This window comes from Gadus morhua, chromosome 12, assembly GCF_902167405.1.
Source record: "Gadus morhua chromosome 12, gadMor3.0, whole genome shotgun sequence".
Taxonomy (NCBI): Eukaryota; Metazoa; Chordata; class Actinopteri; order Gadiformes; family Gadidae; genus Gadus; species Gadus morhua.
Window position 1 is genome coordinate 27,345,430 of NC_044059.1, and position 21,184 is coordinate 27,366,613.

Genomic DNA, 21,184 nt, shown 5'->3' on the forward strand with positions numbered 1-21,184 from the left:
CTCTGTTTCCCTTCTTTGTGCCTCAGGCTGGTTTGCATATTAGCAATAATATTATTATAGTGACATAATTAGCTTTTGCCGTCATTCAACACAATTTCCAACGATGCCAATACTTATCTCCAGTAGACACTTTCAACCCTGTTCAATTCAGCAGATACAAGTTTTCAATTCCAGACCAAAGTAAACAACGATCAAGGAGTCGATGGGGAGAGTGGATCGGCTCTCTCTCGCTCTCCTTCGGTCGCTCCCCGTCCCGCCCACGGAGCGACAAGTTCCTGTGCATCCGCTAAACACACACTCTGTGCTGAAGCTGTAGCTCCCCGTTGGCCTTACATCAAGAAACATGCCACTCAGCAGACCAGTTTGTTTAACGTCTGTGGACGTCACGACACACCGCTGTCCTATACCATCAGGGCCTAGCTCTTGATGAACACGTTTGCCTGCAACGTGCGGGGGAAGGGGGGGGCCGGGGGGGGGGGGGGGGGGGGGCTGGATCCACTAGGAAGACTCTGACTCGCCTCGGGCCAATCGCGCTTTTGACATCGTTAGCCAATCAAGTGGGCTGTGACGTAATGTCGTTCTGCAACTGATGAGAGCTTTAGAGCTTTAGTCTCACACATCGGACTACAGATGAATGAGCTTAAGTCTGATGGCAGAGCCCTCAAATCGTAGGTGAACCAGGTTTAACCTCTTTCCCTTCATGTTTATTTTCGACGAATCCTGTCGCTGGAGGCGAGATGCTTTAAGCGTGTGATTGGTGGACACAAACCATTCAACCCCCCTACCCCAAAGAAGTTCCTCTATAACATCATTATATCACTTCGTATGCTACCTGCCACTCGCGCGTGTGTGTGCGTGTGTCCCTGTGCGTGTCTGTGTGTGAGTTCTTCCACCAGACACACACACACACACACACACACAAATAAACACGAAAGCTAGCCTGCATGCATGCACATTGCACAGACACACAAGCGTGCTCACAGACACACACACATGATGACAACATGACAACATAGTTACACCGAGCCACGTTCGAGCTGAGATCCATTCACCGATCACTTGGTGCGTAGCGCAGCGAGTCCGATCGTGGCGGGAACACGTTCTTTGTATCGGAGAGAGCCAGAACAGCGTGCCGTTGTGTTGACACAACACCGTGTCAACAGCGGGCCCGCTGTGCTGTCGAGACGTCGATGGATCATAATAGCTCTGTCGCCAGGCGTGTATTACCGTCACGTCGACTCATCAGACATCGTTGAAACCCGCGGGAGAGGTGGACCGCTGAGTGGTTGACTATGGATTAAACTGTTTTCTGCTGAAAAAGGATTAGGCACACACAGATGCAAACACAAACACACACACAAAAATACGAATAGACTTCTATTGTTGAGGCGAGGTGAGGCCCATCGAATCTGAATTCAACTCGACTGAAAACAGTGTGCGCCTCAACACTTCTCAAACAGGTCAGGCTTATCGCAGACCGGCTTTCAGGTGGAAAACAACACTGAATCCCTGAGCAAAGTCACGTTGGAGAACGGCACTCTCTGTGTGTGTGTGCATTTTGATGACATCTGCCTCAATGCGCACCGCTTTGTCAACATACAACATACCAGGCGCCAATATTGACCGTGTGGTCCCGGGGGAGCGACGGTCCTAGCGGCCTGCTATCTAATCTTGATGTCCAGGGGTGTGTCCCAGGCCTGGGCAAGTATCTGTCCAAAAGGCACCATCGCTTGGGTAAACAGCATGGTTGTTTTGATACTCCAGATATTGGATTTAATGAGCACCATTTCAAACACGTATTGACACACACAGACTCAGTGGACCTGTGTGTGTGTGTGTGTGTGTGTGTGTGTGTGTGTGTGTGTGTGTGTGTGTGTGTGTGTGTGTGTGTGTGTGTGTGTGTGTGTGTGTGTGTGTGTACGTGAGGGTGTTTGTGCGTGTGTGTGTGTGTGTGTGTGAGTGTTTATATGCATGTGTGTGTGTTTGTGTTTGTGTGTGTGTGCGCCAAGGTCAGAAATGAATGGGGGCTCGGGCATTTTGCGACTAAAGTATAATTGTCCTTGAAGCTGGGATGACTGGTGCTCTTAAATCAACTCTAAACTAAGGAGTTAACTCCTGTATGTGACTCTGCATTTGCAAAGCGGATCCAGGTTATTTTTTTATTGGAGTCATAAATTATGGGTCTGTCATTGAACAGATTATGTAATTCCCAGCGTACATCAAATTGCCCCGGAAATGATCCAAAATGCACGTGAAACGTATTACTCGGGGGCGAATATAGCCCTTGTTAAAGAATAGATTTTCTTCTGTGTGTGTGTGTGTGTGTGTGTGTGTGTGTGTGTGTGTGTGTGTGTGTGTGTGTGTGTGTGTGTGTGTGTGTGTGTGTGTGTGTGTGTGTGTGTGTGTGTGTGTGTGCGCGCGCGCGCGCGTGCGCAGTGTAGTACAGTGAAACTGATGAGGCAGTGCCCCCCCGTCCAGCCCAACCCTGTGTCATGCCTTCCCCTCCGAGGTGAGCCATGTGCTGCAACGACTCCCTCTACCCTTCCCCCCCTCCTCCACCCCCCCCCCCCCCCCTCCCACTTTGATCCTGGCTGGGGGACACACCGTCGGCCAGAGGAACCCGCCACACACGTGGACACAGCGTATCAGTCCCGTTACACAACCTCCCCCCCCACTGCTCCTCCTCTCCTCTCCTCCTCCTCCATCTTCATCCTCCCCCTCCTCCATTCCCCCTCCTTAACTCCTCCCTTTCTCTCCTCTCCTCCTCCTCCTCCTCCTCCTCCTCCTCCTCCCCCCCCCCTCACTCCTTCTCCCTTCCTCTCCTCCTCCTCCCCCCCTCACTCCTTCTCCCTTCCTCTCCTCCTCCTCCCCACCTCACTCCTTCTCCCTTCCTCACCTCCTCCTCCTCCCCCCCCCTCACTCCTTCTCCCTTCCTCACCTCCTCCTCCTCCACTCACTCCTTCTCCCTTCCTCACCTCCTCCTCCTCCTCCCCCACTCACTCCTTCTCCCTTCCTCTCCTCCTCCTCCCTCCGTCACTCCTTCTCCCTTCCTCCTCCAGCCTCACCCCCCTCTTCTCCCCCCCCCCCCCCCCCCCCCCCCCCCCCCCCCCCCCCCCCCTCCGGAGCGATAGAGCAGAGCAGCCAATCAGCTCAGAGGGGCAGATAACTGGGGCCCCCCGGGGCTGTGGTGATGTGATTATCGCTAACAGCGGCCCACACGCGACCCGCCACGTCTGTCTCCATGGTGAACGTATCACTCTGGAGCCGTGAAGGACGGCAGCGGCCCGGCGATCAAGCCGTCGTGGGCGTCTCCCCTGGCTTCACTCAAAAGTCTATTGATGATATCATTCGGCGAACCTACTTCCTCGCATCGATTCGGTGGGAGAGCGCATAAACTTGAGCTTGATTGACAGAAAGGTGTACAACGGCGGTGTAGCATCTTCGTCCTTTGGAATCGATGAATCAGACAGGACAGACTTTGTCTGAGAGAATCGGTACATAGAAGCCGCTTTGCACCAAACACAGAAAGTGCTTTAATGCTCTTTATTCAAAAAGCTCAGAAAATTCACTTTGGGCTGCTTCGTCTTGCTTGGGCCTTCCTTAATCCCCTCCTGGCTAGAGAGGAAAAGATCGGATTACCAAAATGAAATGTGTTTGTAGGTTTTATCGGGAAAAGGCTTTTATTTTATATTCAATCTTTTTTCATAATCCTGGTGGGATGTTTGCTACATTAGCTGCATCTTCATATCAGGGGCTGCAGCTGAGCACAGTGACTCTCAGCCTCCCAGAGCATCTGCCACAGACCTTCTGTCTCACAAACAAACACGGAGAGCAGCACAATCGTAATGGAAAGAATGCACTTGCTTCTGCAGAGACAGATTGAGAGAGAGAGAGAGAGAGAGAGAGAGAGAGAGAGAGAGAGAGAGAGAGAGAGAGAGAGAGAGAGAGAGAGAGAGAGAGAGAGAGAGAGAGAGAGAGAGAGAGAGGGGGGAGTGGAGGGAAAGAGTGCATGTTCGATATCGGTTCATTTTAATTGTGACTATTAGTCCCAATCTTGCACACACACCCAACAATCAGCCAACACCACACACACACTCACACACACACACACACACACACACACACACACACACACACACACACACACACACACACACACACACACACACACACACACACACACTGCTTGACTGACTGATTGCGGTGGACATTGCTAATCGCTCTGCATCATTATCATCTTGGCTGACAAACAGCCAATCAACAGTGATTGTCTCGCGCTAAGTGTGTGTGTGTGTGTGTGGGGGGGGGGGCTCGGGTCAGCCCCTGTTCACAGCGAGGCGGGGAATCCCTCGTCTTCTTCTGAACCAGGGGGGTGTATCTGTCGTTGTGTTCCCGTTTTTGTCTTCCACAACAGTCACCAAGGCTTGTTAGATAAGGTTGGATAAGTGCCATCAATTCTTGCCTTGTCTTGGCCAGGAAACAGACAATACTATAAATATAACCTCAACCAATCATCGCATGCTGCCTTGCACGACCTTGCACCAGTTCAGAGGCCGTCTTGGAGGGAGGTCAAGAAAAGCTTAAATCATGGACTGGAGGTCTGGGAAAAAAAAGAGAAGTAAGAAAAGGTGACTATGGACCACTCCCTGGGTCTGAGAGGACCTGCGGGCTGCTGTTTGTCCGCCAGAGAAAACTCCAGGTTAAGGATTTCTTCATATGCCAACTGCTCAACAAACCTTTTACTGGAGAGCACACAACGAAGGCTGGTTTGCAAATTAGTAATAATATTATTAAAGTGACATAACACGCTTTTGCTGTCATTAAACCCAATTTTCAATGGGCCTTATACTCAATTCAGCAGATGCTAGTTTTCCATTCCAGCTAAAGTTAACAATGATCAAAGAGTTGATGATGAAAGTCAGATAGCCCTCAAACAATAGACAACCTGACATTAGCCAACAGCCATCTCATGGAGAGAAAAAAACACGGTGTCCATTATTTTAGGTCTCTGTGTCAAACCTGGGGTCAGACCTCATTTCCTGAAACCTATATTTCAACTTACCTTGTCACTAAATCTCATTTCCCCGACAGTCAACCTAGCTGTTGTCAAAGACTTTTAGGGAACAAGGTCATTGTTGTCAGCCCTGGTCCTCCAGCTCTCCTCCACCACTGCGGCCTCCAACTCATTCGCTGATGACCTGTCTTGATAAATCATCTTTTCTGGGTGGCACCATTGACAAACGTAGGCAGATATCAACACTCTAAAGGATTAAAGAGTAACGGAGGTGAACTCTCGCACACTCACACACACACGCACACACACACTCTTACACACACACACACACGCACACACGCACAGACACACGCAGGCACACACACACACTCTTACACACACACACACACACACACACACGCATGCACAGACACACACACACACAGACACACACACACGCATGCACAGACACACACACACAGACACGCACACACACACACACACACACACACACACACACACACACACACACACAGGCTTCATGGTCTCCGTGTACCACCTCTGTGCACAGAAACAGGCAGGGTGGAAAATGGATTATCTGTCAAAGAGAGACCTAATTGTGCTGTGTTTCCACATCGTTCTTTACAGTCTATGGCCTTGGATTAGTTTGCAGGAATAAAGGCTTTAACTGATGTCGCATTTATGCCAGGACGAACCATTTGACCAGCCATGAGTCTGGAAGTTGTTATGTCTTTTATATGTAAATACCATACCTTACAAATTAATATGACATAGCAATCAATGTGAAATATGTAGGAGAGAAATGGGTGGACTAACAGACAGACAGGCTTTTTCTTAAAACCATTGAACCATCGATGTTGCATATTACCATCATAACTTTTAATTGCAATTATGGAGAGTTTGATTGTTTTGATATGACTCATTGCATCTCTATAGGTTCCTTTCTTTCTTTTAATACATTTGTGTTGTTCTTTCCTGATTAAAAATCCAAATGAAAAGCTGTGTATTTGTGTGTGTGTGTGTGTGCGTGTTTGCGTGTATGCGTGTTTGTGTCTGTGTGCGGACACATCAGCATCTCCATTGAGGGGGTGCTTCACTCCAAAGACACACCCAACACAATGCACTGCTAATAACTGTAAAAAAAAATACATTCAAATCCAGAACACAGTTTCTTTTGAGTGCCTGACTGGAATTCATTTAGCAACAATGTGTCTCCAACTTCATCAGAGACTGTTCTGTCCCAGTCCCACTGTGCTCTGAGGAGAATCCATGAGATGTTGATCAGACATAGAGACGGGAGACAGAGGGGGCGTCCATCAGCAGGGGATGTGTTAAGAACAAACGATGTGGTTTGAATCACTGAAATAGGTTTTTGTTGAATGCTACTCTTTAACTTATAAAATCGGTTTAACCAGCAGATACTCTGATTGTCCAGAGGTTGCGATGGAAGGTGTGGCCTCCCACCATTGATCCGTCCCTGTATTGGTAAGCCTCGTTGATTATGGTTGTTAGAACCGTCACAACGCTGTCCGTGTGGTTGGGTTTAGTACTGTAAGTTTGCTTGGCTAGATAAATGTACAATGCATGTGATCCCGTCCACAAGTCACATGACATCTTCACTCTGGACGGAGGCTCAGCACTCCGGTGGTGGTGGTGGTGGTGGTGGTGGTGTCTCGTCTCTTGACAAGGGAGGAATAACCAACCCATCGGCTTTCTGACCGGGCTGTCATGTTTCCTCAGCGAGTTCACCTCCTCTCCTGTCGACCTCTTAAGTACACCTTATAAATAGATCCCAGGAGCATCAGGGATCTGTCGCTTCGAGTCCTCCAATCAGCTTCTGAGAGCAGACAGAGATCCCGGGGTTTCAACGGGAACTACACCGCTAAGGATTCATTGCTTTTGAGGATTTTGTTGTTCAATTTCAGTTGTTCAGTTCAGTTGTCTAACGCGCCATGACACAGATTTTAACCTATTGTACGACGCAAAAAGACATAATTTAACAGCACACCCTTAGAACTCCTCTTTTATGATGCAATGTTATCGAACCTAACATAGAGACCTGATGAAACAGAGACTGTGTGTATTTTTATTGTATATATTTCAATGTATTTAGATGCTATAATGATATTGATGAAGATGACGTGATGAAGACGACACTCTTGATGGCGACAATTGCAATGGTGTGGTGACGACGTCAATGGTGACGATGATTCTTCCTCTCTCCCTTCTCCTCCTCGTCCTGCTTCCTCACCTCTCGACTCTAACCTCTCACCTCTCCCCTTTGACCTCCGACCTCTCAGTACAAACAAGTGGAGCAGTACATGTCCTTCCACAAGCTGCCGGCGGACTTCCGGCAGAAGATCCACGACTACTACGAGCACCGGTACCAGGGCAAGATGTTCGACGAGGAGAGCATCCTGGAGGAGCTGAACGAGCCGCTGAGAGAGGTGAGGGGGGGGTGGGGGGGGTGGGGGGGGTTGCTAGTTCGATCCCCGGATCCTCCTCGCAGGCATTGTGCGCATGCACAGTGCTGTTTTTTGCTTCTAATGTTGTAATCTGTCTGCCCACGTGTTTGGAGAATAAGAACCATGATACTTAGTTTGAGCTATGTTTCGATTAATTTGCTAATCAGGGTAACATTTGTTAGGCCAGGCACACCCTAGCCATTTAGAGCTTAAATAAAGCAATAAAAGTTCCTTTTGAAATCACTCAATCCATAGCATCTGTTTAGCATAGCATAGCCATACCATCTGTTTAGCATAGCAATAGCATAACGTAGCCATACCATCTGTTTAGCATAGCAATAGCATAACGTAGCCATACCATCTGTTTAGCATAGCAGTAGCATAACATAGCCATGCCATCGGTTTAGTTTGTAATAGCATAACAACGAAACGTTCTTCGCCGTCATCGCTCAGGAAATCGTCAACTTCAACTGCCGCAAGCTGGTGGCGTCGATGCCGCTGTTCGCCAACGCCGACCCCAACTTCGTGACGGCCATGCTGACCAAGCTGCGGTTCGAGGTGTTCCAGCCCACCGACTACGTGGTGCGGGAGGGCACCATCGGCAAGAAGATGTACTTCATCCAGCACGGCGTGGTCACCGTGCTGACCAAGGGCAGCGTGGGCATGAAGCTGATGGACGGGTCCTACTTCGGAGGTAGGGGGTCGTCGACGCCGCGCTCTCGTACGGTCGAGATTACATTGAGGGCATTTAGCAGATGATTTTATCCAAAGCGGCTTACGATAAGTACATTTGTCGGAAGAAAGAGAAACACCAATATATCGCTGTAGGTACAGTAAGGACTTTCACAGAAACAAGTGCCAAGCACTAACAATTGCTTAATTAACCCATTCCCCGTATACAACAAAGATTACTGGGGTTAGAATCTTTGTTGCTACGCAAGGCTAAGTACTATTTTTAAGTGCCAGGACGACTTAAAATAAGTGTGTGCATTAAGTGCCAGGGAGTACAACGTACAATAAGTGTGTACATTAAGTTCCAGGACGTACGTGAACTCTGAACAAGTGATTCTTGAGTCTTTTGCGGAAGCTGGTGAGCAACCCGGCGCTCCTGACATTCGCAGGCATTTTTTGGGAATGAAACACGATACATGGACACAAGGGAAAGAGATATTCATATATTGTATTATTATATTTGATCAGATTAGATTATATACAGATTATATAACGGTATTATTTTCGTATGGTATCCATCTCTCTGAAAGCGTCCGATTCTACACCAAAACAACCTTTTGTTGCTTTAGTTTACATTTCAGGCGATGCATCGTCACTGCTTTGTGTCCTTCTTTCTGACGTAATCGCTGTCATTGACATACACAAATGCACCCAGCCACACACACACACACCCACCCACAGGCCCCCATCCACAGCACACACACACACACGCACACACACACACACACACCCACACACACCCACCCACAGGCACCCATCCACAGCACTCACACACGCACACTCTCACACACACACACACACACGTGCCCACACACGCACACTCATGTCTTGTTGATGGGTTGTTATGGGGACTTTCCTCACATCCGCTTGTATGTCCGCTTCCATTTATTCAACGGACCAAACAAGCCACCGTTTATGTCATCAAAGCCCATGGGCATCATAGGGCAGTCCTTTACACACACACACACACACACACACACACACACACACACACACACACACACACACACACACACACACACACACACACACACACACACACACACACACACGCTCTATCAGACACACACACACACACACACACACGCTCTATCAGACACACACACACACACACACACACACACACACACACACACACACACACACACATACGCTCTATCACACACACACACACACACACACACGTACACTCTATCACACGCACACTGATACACATCCAATTAATAAGAGCTAAGTGTGTGGCGGGGCTGGCTGACGGGGCTGGGGGGCCGGGGGGCCATGTGTAATGGGTCAGGGGGAGCCCACAGCCTGTCTCCCACCACCAGGGAGACGGGCAGCTGATTGGCCGGGAGCAGGAGGCTAACAGCGGCCCCAGACGCAGCCCGGCTGCACGGAGGAAGTCATTACCACGGAGCTCGGCGCACGATAGGGACAAAGCACGCTATGGCGGTCGTCTTGGAATGGAATGGACTCCCGTCCAGATGAGTTTCACTATAGGGAAGTGTATAGAGTCATACTTTGAGGACACAGTGGTTCCTCTCCTTCTTCTTTTTAGATTTTTTTGGGCATTTTTATAGAGAGGAAGAAAATGACTACAGGCAGGATTTGAACCCGGGTGGCTGCGTTCAGGAATAAGTACAGACTCATCCTACTAGATTTTGATGTGATAACTTGAAATGTTATCACGATGTATACAAATCCAATATTATCATCACCCGTCTTATCCGGTCAATGAGACGGACTCAGTCGCTCTGCGGTGGAACCACATTAGGATTATTATTTTTTAAGAGTAGCGTCGTGTGAAGTCGAGCCCAATGGAGAGTGCTGACCTCTGACCTCAAAGAGACACATCATGTTGGCGGAGAGTAATAATAGGGAGTGACGGAGAGAGAGAGAGGGACAGAGAGAGAGAGAGAGAGGGACAGAGAGAGAGAGAGAGAGAGAGAGAGAGAGAGTGAGAGACAGAGAGAGAGAGAGAGAGAGAGACATTGAGAAATAGAGAGGGACAGAGAGAGTGAGAGAGCGAGAGACAGAGAGAGCGAGAGACAGAGAGAGACTTTCCCCTGTCCCCTCTCCGCCTCCACATTTCAGAAAGGGCAGCCCCGATCGACCGCTCACGACTAACCCTAAACCCGTTCAACTCCAGAGAGGGCGTAAATCCTTCATCAGGTTGATGGGAAACAAGGTCACACTTTAATAACCTCTGAATAGGAAGTCCTAGTGATTGATACTGTTTGTGTGTGTGTGTGCGTGTGTGTGCATGTGTGTGTGTGCATGAGTGGGGTGCCTTTATATGAAAGAAAAGAAGAGACCGATCTATCTCTCCTTAAGCCAGATCACAGATGCCATGTTCCTGTAAAACAGCCCATCTGTTGGGATTCCTCTGTGTTTTCCAACATAATAGGGAAACGTCGCCAACACACACTAACCATGAGACCCGGGTGTACCACCATCACAAGCTGTTTTCCCTTCCTCCCGATGGCATCCTCATTTCCCCTGTCCAGTGCGGAGCCACCGTGCTCCGGGGCCACCGCGAAGCAGACAGCTCCTCGGAGCCGCCCCTGAACCGTTCTCACACAGTTCTACTATTCTATTTCCCCAGGGGGGTCTGGGGAATACACAGCCCATCGGCAGCCTGCCAGCGATGAGGAGGAGAGAACGGGAGGGAGAGAGAGACAGAGACAAGAGGGCACACGGTTGTCAAGACAACAGCCTGCTCCAGCCCCACAGAGAGGAGAGAGAGGGAAAGTGTGAGAGAGAGGGTCTATGTTAGAGAGTGTAGTTGTAGCGATAGGGAGAGAGAGAGAGAGAGAGAGAGGAAGAGAGAGAGATAGGCGAGAGAGAGATAGGAGAGAGAGAGCGAGAGAGAGAGAGGGAGGGAGGGAGAGAGAGAGAGAGAGAGAGAGAGAGAGAGAGAGAGAGAGAGAGAGAGAGAGAGAGAGAGAGAGAGAGAGAGAGAGAGAGAGAGAGAGAGAGAGAGAGAGAGAGAGAGGAGAAAAGCGATAGAAGAGAGAGAGGAGAAAAGCGATAGAAGAGGGAGAGTGAGAGAGAGAGAGGGGAGAGGGGAACAATAGTGTCTGCATATAGAGTGTGCTCTCCTCAGTGCGCTTCATTTCCCCACCAATGGAGGGAATGCTTAATGTAACTTCAGATGTCCCGGGGGGATAGACATAAGCGAAAGGTTTAACTTCCACGTCTGGGAAGTAAAAGGGCCCTTTAATCAGTCCACACACGGACAAGAATGGAACGGTGATTGCCGGCCCGACATTATTGGCATTTAGCATTTGGTTATGAAGTGACTTTGTGTCGTGAATGAGCCGAAGGGTCGGTTGTGAGGCTTCTCGCTCAGGGATGCCAACAGAGAGACTGTGGATCCAACCAGCAGAGTTCCATTATGACAGGGAATCGAACATCTTCGAACATCACTACCACTACCACTACCACCCCACCCGTAGTGGTAGTTCGATCGGTAGAAAATGTTCTAAGATGTGATTAAAGGTCGATACATCTATGTGGCAGGCACACTAGTGTGTGTCACACCTGGTGGTATAATATGTTACCTTTAAGATGTTGAACTAAGCTGTTCCACGCTCATCTCTTCTATGTCTCTTTTCCCGTGCCCCCCCCCCTCAGAGATCTGTCTGCTGACCAGGGGTCGGCGGACAGCCAGCGTGCGGTCGGACACGTACTGCCGGCTGTACTCGCTGTCGGTGGACAACTTCAACGAGGTGCTGGAGGAGTACCCCATGATGAGGAGAGCCTTCGAGACGGTGGCCATCGACCGGCTGGACCGCATAGGTAGGAGCGGGAGAGAGGGGGAGGAGAGAGAGAGGAGAGAGGGAGGCATAGAGAGAGGAGAGAGGGATGAGAGGGAGAGAGGGGGAATAGAGAGGAGAGAGGGAGGCAGAGAGACTGGAGAGAGGGAGGATGAGTGGGAGGAGAGAGAGAGGGAGGGAGGAGAGAGAGAGGGAGGAGGGGGAGAGGAACCCGGGAGCAGAGAGGGAGAGGGGGAGGAGGGGGCGTTTTTGTTTCCTTGGCGACCCTCTGTGATACAACACATATTGATCACCCGATACTCGAGAGTCTCCGGAACGGGAGGTCTCTGTTTACGATGCAAGAAAGCCAAGATCAGACACGTGCAAGGGTGCAACACGTACTGGGTGTGATTTAAATGAACGGTTGAGAGTAATTTCCCTCATGAATGGGAATGCTTCTCAATCTTCAGACATGCTGGCTCCACGATGCAATAGATTAATTAATGCTAATTAGCTCAGCTCACTGTCAACGAAAGCAGCCTCTTAGGCATACCCTCCACTCATACTTCTGCTAAGACAGGGTTTTATCTTGCCATCGCGAAATCACTCATGTTTTTTTAACTTCCTTTGGGTGTTAGTCCTACCGATGAATAACCAGGGTGTTTCCCATGAGCACCAGTGTCATTCACCAAAGGCCCGCTTGTTCCTGGCTGGACGGTATTCGCTCCGTGGAACGGGAGGCCGGTTAGAAGTCAACACAGACCCCGAGACAAACACTGGCACACACCACCGCCGACGCCACTCCTGCACGCCGCCCCCGCTCCACTAACTATCGACATTCCCTCTCTCCCCTCCCGGGAAGGGGCCGGAGTGCTGCTGATGTCACGTCATCCCTGTCACATGCCAGAGCCACCACCTGCCATCCGTTGCCATAGCAGCCGGAGAGTGGTCCATACATGAGCGTTGTTCGGCCAGCCGTACATGGAAGGGTATCTAAGTGTCTGGCCCCCCTCGATGGCGTCACCCTGAGACCACCCTGAGAGTCGTGACAACGTGACCAGAGCCTACTATTACTCAGAAGTCGTCTTTCGGGGGAGGGGGGGGGGGGGGGGGGGGAGACATAGCTTGGTTTTTTTTAAACAGGCGGGAAGTACTTATAGGTATGCTTATATAGACCTAAACCTAAGACAATGTACGTTTTAGAATGATCCATTTATTCATGTGATCTTACGAGCTGAAGTGCTAGTATGGAAAAGTTGACAAAAACACTATCTACCTATCTCTCCCCACGTATTGCAGAAGAGAGGTTTCTTTCTTTCTTTCTTTCTTTCTTTCTTTCTTTCTTCGTTCTTTCTTTCTTTCTTTCTTTCTTTCTTTCTTTCTTTCTTTCTTTCTATCTTTCTTTCATGCGATACACGTGTTCACCTCAAGCCTTGTCTGACCCTAACCCTAACCCTAACCCTAACACGCTGACCCCCTTGATGAACTCACCTCCACCTCCCCCTGTCGCGCCCCCTACAGGCAAGAAGAACTCCATCCTGATGCACAAGGTCCAGCACGACCTCCACTCGGGCGTCTTCAACAACCGGGAGAACGAGATGATCCAGGAGATCGTCAAGTACGACCGGGAGATGGTGCAGCAGGTGGAGGTGCCCCGGCAGCGGGCCATGTCCATGACGTCCCCCATGCACGCCAGCATGTTCTCCCCTTCCGCCACGGGCTCCCTGACGCGGGACGGCTCGGCCATCGCCACCCTCCAGCAGGCGGTGGCCATGAGCTTCTGCCCCCCCATGGCGGGGGGGAACAGCCTGCAGTCCCCCCGGGTGGTCCGACGCTTCCAGGTCATCCAGAACGTGTCCACCCCCGTCTCCGCCTCCCCTCGCCACTCCCTGCAGCCCCAGCTCCACCCCCTCTCCAGCCCCTCTGTCCATAGCCCCCGGGCGCTCTCGGGTCAGATGTTCCAGTACGGCTCGGTGGGCCTCGGGGGTCCCCCGTCCTCGGGGTCCCAGCTCTCCCTCCTCCAGCTGCAGCAGCAGCAGCCGCCGCCGCTCAGCCCCACCCTGCGACCCAGCGTCCACAAGAGCACCCACTCCCTGCAGATGGGCGGCCTCAGTCAGGACGTCCGGGCGCTGTCCACGTCCCAGCCCACGCTGCCCCACGACGGGCCGCCGCCGCCCGTCGGCCCGAGCCCGGCCCCGTCCACCAGGGTCTCCTCCACCTCCATCGGGCCCCCTTCTCAGACCCCGTCGGCGCCGGGACTCGCGGGCCCCTGGGGGGCGTTACCCCACCGGGTGGGGCTGCCCCACCAGATGTCCGTGGGGGCCCTCCCCGTCGCCGGTCACGTGCACGTGCACGGCGTGGGGGTCGGGGCCGGGGGGCCGCCGGCGGGGGTCATCGGACCCGGACTGCCAGAGCCGCTTCGGCCCAAGAAGGACTCCATCTCGAGCCTTCCGGAAGCGGAGCGCCTTAAAGTCCGATCCAGGCTCTCCTCAAACTTGTGACCTTAACAACGCCTGCAGAAACGGGGCGAGTCGGGGGGGAAAGGTGGATCGTCTCTCTCCCTCTCTCTCTCTCCCTCTCTCTGGCTCTATGTTTTGCAGCTCCTGTGGTGGATTCCTCGTCTGTCCACTCCAGGGAGACTCCTCTGAATGTATGACTGCTGTGTGTGTGTGCGTGTGTGTGTGGTGGTGGAGGACAACTAATGCACCCGAGAGACTCTGCTGGACGGCCCAAGGATGGATCTCCATCACTGAGATGTTTTGTATTTAAATCCCCCCCATAGATATGCAGCCCACTGTGGGACAGCAGTGGTATGGTAGCATCTATACACACCCTTGCCTCCTTCATTTGATACTGTGTGATACTGTGGGCCCGAAGCTGTAGCATGTAGCATAAAGAGTCACTTATTTCCTTTTTGCCTGCTAAGTAGTGGCTGCAATGCTAACATGGTGTTGCACCGATCCGAGTGATGAGGTTGGCACTGAAGTCTGCCAAGTGTTCTGTGACATTAGGCTGACTACACAATACAAATCTTTTCCACAATGCCATGAGGAGATTAGCTAACTTTCATGGTCTATTGTTTTAAAGAATACATTTCTATCCTCAAATCAATGCTAAAAAAATAAAGACTTATAGTATAGATGTTTTGATATCTTACTATTCCTGTTGTTATTCATAGTTATTTCTTCCAGGCCAAAGTGTAAGCAGAGTTGGGCGATGTAAACTGAGTGTGACTATTAAAACGTAGTAGTTGCTTTGGCATAAATATTTTGGCCTCATGAACTCCAAAATGATAAGCCATATTTTACTACTTATATAAAAATGGTATTGTTCCAATCAAGGGTATCAAAGATGAAATGGGGATGTTGTTTTATATGCCCTCTTTTCATTTAATGGTCTCCTCAAAACATATTGTTGGTTATTTGTGATCTATGGATAAATTAGATAGAATAGATAGATTTAAAAAAATCTCATTCTATACATGAGTTAAAATACAGATGAAAGATGTGATTATTTAAAAAATATATATCTATTATTATAGGATCTTTGTTTGCTTCCTTTCAAATGAATGAATAATTCATGAGTAGTAAATGAATACTTAAAGTATGAGGTGACAAACAAGAGAACACCTGATTTGATCACACTAGCTGTCCACAATTGTTGTTCCCTCATTTGATCTCCTCTGATTCAATCGTATCCCATTTGAGACATGATTTATCGCTTGGTTACATGAAAGATGAAATAACCATTCATACATTAACAAAACAAGTCTGGCCTTCTACCGTCAAGTGTCGTTGGAGGAAAGCAACCCTGCGTGTCGAGAAAACGTGTCAGTCCCACATAATATATTCTCCCTCAATTTCAAAACCCTTGGATTTCCCCATACAGTGCATGTACATGCCATTCTCCCAATCCGTCCTGCAGATTAATGAGGCTCTGATACACTGCACACACACACACACACATAATCCACTGTAAACGTTCCTGATTGGCTCAGCAGCCAAGGGCAGCGTGGACAGGGCAGGTGGTTTGCATGCTGCATATTTAGTTGAAGGATGCCTGGCTATGGCGGCATATCACTGCCAGAAACGGCGAGCAAAAATGACTTTGTGCGCGCACAACTGAACAGCCAATCAGACGATGCTGATTCCCTTCCAAAGTTATTAGGCAGGGAATCTTTTTCCCTGCTCTAGTATTCTGTCACCCCCACCCCACACACACACACAATACCTCCACCACCGCCACCATAACACCCGTCTCAGTGAGGCCTTAACTGTTGGAGTAATATGAGGGGGTATGGAAGTCCCTTGGGCCTATTTTGGGACTCTTTTAATTCCCTACTTCTGCTGGATTTTCATTATGCGATGAAAATAATGAGATCCCCAACCCCCTATTATCGTTTGAATTTTCTTATTTTCTTTGTTTCCAGGAGGATTTAATGTTATCATCCACCTTGAGCTTTGCAAATAGGCTTTGGAAGGGAATGCGTACAGTATGTACATGTTGAGTTGGGTTTTAGTTTCATGCCTAAACGATACCCCATGGAACACATTATGTGTTTGGGGGAAAGTAAAAGCGAAAGGTTACCAGGTCACACTAAGCGTTGTGTTTAGTTTTTCATACCAGATGCTCAAATAGTTGAACACACATACAGTTTTGCGTGACTTTTGTCCCAAAGCCACCGTACTGGGACTTGAAAAAGATATTTACATAACGCGTTGGCCTTACGGTGCGTTACGTTCGTATAGACACACGGGTCATACACGGTACACAGGAAATGAGTTTCCAACAGGGCTTCACCAGATGGGGGCAGAACCGGTGACCCAACAGATGGGATTCAACCCATGCTGCCCAAACCTTAAAACACCTTGTTGTTGTGGTAGACATTTTGAGGAAAACCAAAGTTTTACTATATTCATGCCTCAAAAGTCAAAAGTGTAATAAATGATTTAACTGTTAGCACACAAAGCTATGGACTAAATTGTCTGCAGCCATTAGGTTTTTGAAGAACAGTCATATTTGATGCCCAGTTTTCATCGCATAACATAGATGTAACACACCAAAACATAATATCAATAAATAATATGTACTATTATTCATATAATAAAAATGAAAAGCAATAAGAGGGTCTAGCAGGCTTATTGATATAGATCAAATATTAATGTTTAATAGCTCAATTATAATTTTAAACAATTATCCGGATCTATAGAAGTGTTACCTTTGAGATACGAACATTCAGGGTGGATAAAATAATGTAACACCTTTCACAGAACTTAATTTGAAGTATGCTAATATTAAAACCAGGGATGTCCTATTGGTTGATGACTCGCATCATGCCTTAAAGGGGCAGTGTGTAGGCTTCAGTGCAACCAACCTAATAGACCCCTTAACTCTCCCTTTCCCATGACTGCAGAAGATACGGTGGCCTGTACTGTTAAAAAAAGGATGTAATCGTCTACCACAGCCTCGAGTAGCCATCAGGCAGGTGATTAGATTACTTGATAGATGTATCAATTGTATTGAGTTATTAGTATGTCAAAATAAAGTTCAAAGCTTACAAGTAAGTTAGCAATTATGATGTTAATTGTTCTGCATTGTGATAGCATTTTATAAATGCATCCTTCCTAGATTCCTTATCTGCCGAGTCCATTTTGCCAGGTGCCACTTAATTCTACACGCTACACCTTTAAAACAACATCAGTGTATTATGTTTTTTACATAAGAGTGCTTTTCCTTGAGTCAATGGATTCACTTTTGCTATTAAAAAACGTTCCTTTCCTTTGTAATAGTAGTAGAAATCAGTTGTTGAACGGAAACTGTTTACACTCAAACTGTTTACTGGCCCACTAAAACTCTCAACAGAGAACACAACTAAACAATAAGACCTCAAAGGAGGACAGTAGCTTCCAGAAAGTACGACCAAGTTAAACTACATCCAGAACACATCTTCTGCCCCATTTTTCCAATTAATACTTGTTTTTTTCCATTGTTATCCAAGTCCTTATGGGAAACAACTGAACACACCTCTTTGGAGTTAATTGGCTCATTCCTGCTGATCTTAATAGGTGGTTTTTGCTTTGGCGAGCTCCAGCATGTTCGCAAAGAGGAAGTACATTATGGCGGTCAAAGTACAAATCGAATGAAACTCCCCAATGCTCATTACCGTTGAGGATGGGACAAAATAATGCAGTTATGAGGAGTTAAGCATTTGCCAATGGCCAGGCTGTCCCTGGCTTTGAATGGAAACATCTCATAACCTATTTATTTTGGGTAACAAAAAAGAAGAATAAATTATGAACGACAAGAAATCAATCCGTTCTGAGTGGGGCCGAGCAGGGAGCAACTGGAACGTGTTGCAAATCCTGACCCATTGCGTCACTTCACCTAAATATGTTTATGCAACTGAGTCCTTAAACTCATTGTCAACGGACAATAACACTTGACAAGACAATGTGGGTGTAATTATGTAGTTTTCGCTTTAGCATCATTCGCTGTTCATCTTTGCTCCAAATCTCGAATAGACTAAAAGAGAGTTGGCCAACATTCACTGCTCATGCATTATTCATCCTCTTGAAAACCAATTTTTCTTCCTTTTCTTTCTCTGGTTTATGAACCTTTGCTAAGGTGTGACTTCGATGTGTCACATAAATACCAAGCTGTAAACATAGTCCAACGACAAAGCAAAAATGTAACTGTTTAGGGTCACAGCCCTATTAAACACTCGAGTAAACTACTGCAACACAATGAAGAAGCAGAACTCTAACCATCTCCACTCAACCCTATCGCGTGTGTCAGGGACCAGTACAACCAGTACAACAGGATAAGGGACACATGGTATTTTTTTGTAAATTCTGACTTTAAAGTCAGAATTCTGACTTTAAGGTCAAAATTACTCAAAATTGAATTTCTTTTGAGTTCTGACTTTAAAGTCATATTTCTGAGATAAAGGTGATCATTCTGACTTTAAATAATAATTATGAGATTATTCTCAGAATTCTGACTTTAAACTCAGAACTCAAAAGATGCACGTTTTGCCCTAATCCTCTTCCGTAGACCAGCTTTTCTTTCACAGAGGTGTATATGTATTAGCTTTCCCTATCCCTCGTGGAGTGTACATACTTAGTGCCTAGCATATGCCGTAGTCTCCACATACAAGGTGTTACGTTTACGTCACAGAGTAGGACTGTACCCACGACAACCAATGCAAATATGTAGGCCTATGTGATTTATATCTAATTGCAATACTAATGTATAAAGAAATATTAATAAACTGCCTTTGAGTACAATTCTTTTATTCCTTCATGAAGATTTTTTATATGCATAATGCATGATGAGTAAACGCTAGCAACAAAATAAATGCTGGTTAAGTCAAGGTAAATCGTGCATGTCAGATTGGATTGGTTTTAAACCTCTTTCCATAAATGTCATGACAACAAGATGCTGTACAAATATCGTGTGTCATTCTGAATAACCAGTAACAGTGAATTACCGCAGGAGTGATCACACTTTTTAATATGGCTTACATTCTTTGTTATGGAATAATAAAGTAGTCTTAGTTAATCTCACACTTCATCATTCGATGGCAAAAGTTCAAGATATGATTTTAGAACCACAGTCATTAAAATAAGATATGGGAGAAACTGCATCCATCTCTTTTATTTAAGCATGAGTTAAACCACCTTCATTAAAATACTGATGTCATTATAAAATAAAATTAATCTTCTTAATCTTTTGGATCCTGTATCCTTCTGCCGTCACCACACAATTTCGCTATTAGTTTTATGTCAAATGTTACCTCAAGTCAACATCAATATCTATCTTCTGCTATCTCTGCCGGCTGGTTGATAGAAGCCTCACAGCTGCAGGTCTGTGGGGCTTCTGATTGGCCGATCTGCCGATGGCCGTACGTCAGGGGAGTTCAGGTCAGGGTTGTGTGTGACCCTTTAACTGCACACAGGTGTGCCCCCGTATATATATAGGAAGGGCTTCATCCGCACGGAAAATGTACATTTGCAAGGCTGCAGTAGAAAAGGTTAAATAAGATACTAAATAATAAGAACAGGATATTTTTTGAACGAAATAAAATCTGCAAAGATTTCATGTAAGGTCAATTATAGGGTATATACAGCAGAAATACAGCTGCTATAAGATAAAGTTGAATACATATATTTCTTTACCTATCTGTAAAAATTGTTGCATAGACAGCAGCATAGTATAGTATAGGACACTATATATCACTGACCCTTATACAAAGGTGGACGCATAGGTGTCTTTGTGACTCAGGTGTCCAGTCTATGCCACAATATTGGAGCTCTCTCTCTCTCTGTCTGTCTGTGACCCACTCTGCTGAGTGATGCACAACAGGGAGATACAGAGAGCTCCGGAGCCCGGCTGCTGAGAGCTCAAAGTGGCCCTCTGAGGGGATGGATGCCTAGCTAACTGCATGGGGGCTGATTGAGCCTAACACACTCTGGCCCGATACCTTGAAGACAGGGCTTTTTGCTAAAAGCCCCCCCCGACCCCAACACCCTGCCTTGCTACTGGTGATAGCACGAGATAGCGCTCCTGTTGTCACTTGTGTTTATTGTTTATACGCCTGGTGATACACAAGCTATACTGCTTGTGTTTCTATTTTATGATAGTTAGAGAGTGATATATTATTTAGGCAAGTCACAAGCTACCGAGCTCACACATGAAACACTTCCATTGGAAAACATTGAATAAAATGTGTTATTCATGGCTAGTCCCTTCTGGAAGCATGCACGAGGTCCGCGATGCACATCGCTATATGTGCAGGAATAAGATCTCTGTTTTTCAGATGAATTTCCGGTCACTTTTCCCCCTGTAATGTGAATTGGGGATGTCCAAGCCAATTCCAAACTATGGACTATGATGGTCCAATTATGCAAAGTGATGCAAATTATTTGGTGGTTTTACCTCAAGAACGAAGCAGCAGTGGGGGCGGAACGGGGGGGGGGGGGGGGGGGGTTGGGGGTGAGTTGCATATTCATAAAGCCTCGGAAATCCTAAATGAGGTTTGAAAGACTGAATAAGATGGTGTGGTGAAAAAAAGCTATTAGAGGAATAGCATTTGCTGCCACCTCTTAAAAAATATATATGTAGCAACCTCACTGTATATTATTTATTGCAAAAATAAATAGGTTAACAGAAGACACATTCAAATGTTTTAATAAAGCAGTGAACGTCTAGTTCAGTGC

General features: G+C 47.5%; 1 protein-coding gene across 1 annotated transcript in view; it reads left to right on the forward strand.

The window, feature by feature from the left end:
- The window catches only part of hcn2b (hyperpolarization activated cyclic nucleotide-gated potassium channel 2b), a 33,687-nt gene extending 18,570 nt beyond the window's left edge, over window positions 1-15,117 (forward strand). The window contains exons 5-8 of the mRNA XM_030373433.1: window positions 7,315-7,461; window positions 7,933-8,173; window positions 11,845-12,009; window positions 13,488-15,117. Of these exons, the coding sequence (XP_030229293.1) occupies window positions 7,315-7,461; window positions 7,933-8,173; window positions 11,845-12,009; window positions 13,488-14,467 (1,533 nt within the window). The 3' untranslated portion in view covers window positions 14,468-15,117. The remainder of the gene's footprint in view (window positions 1-7,314; window positions 7,462-7,932; window positions 8,174-11,844; window positions 12,010-13,487) is intronic.
- Window positions 15,118-21,184: the final 6,067 nt, after the last annotated feature.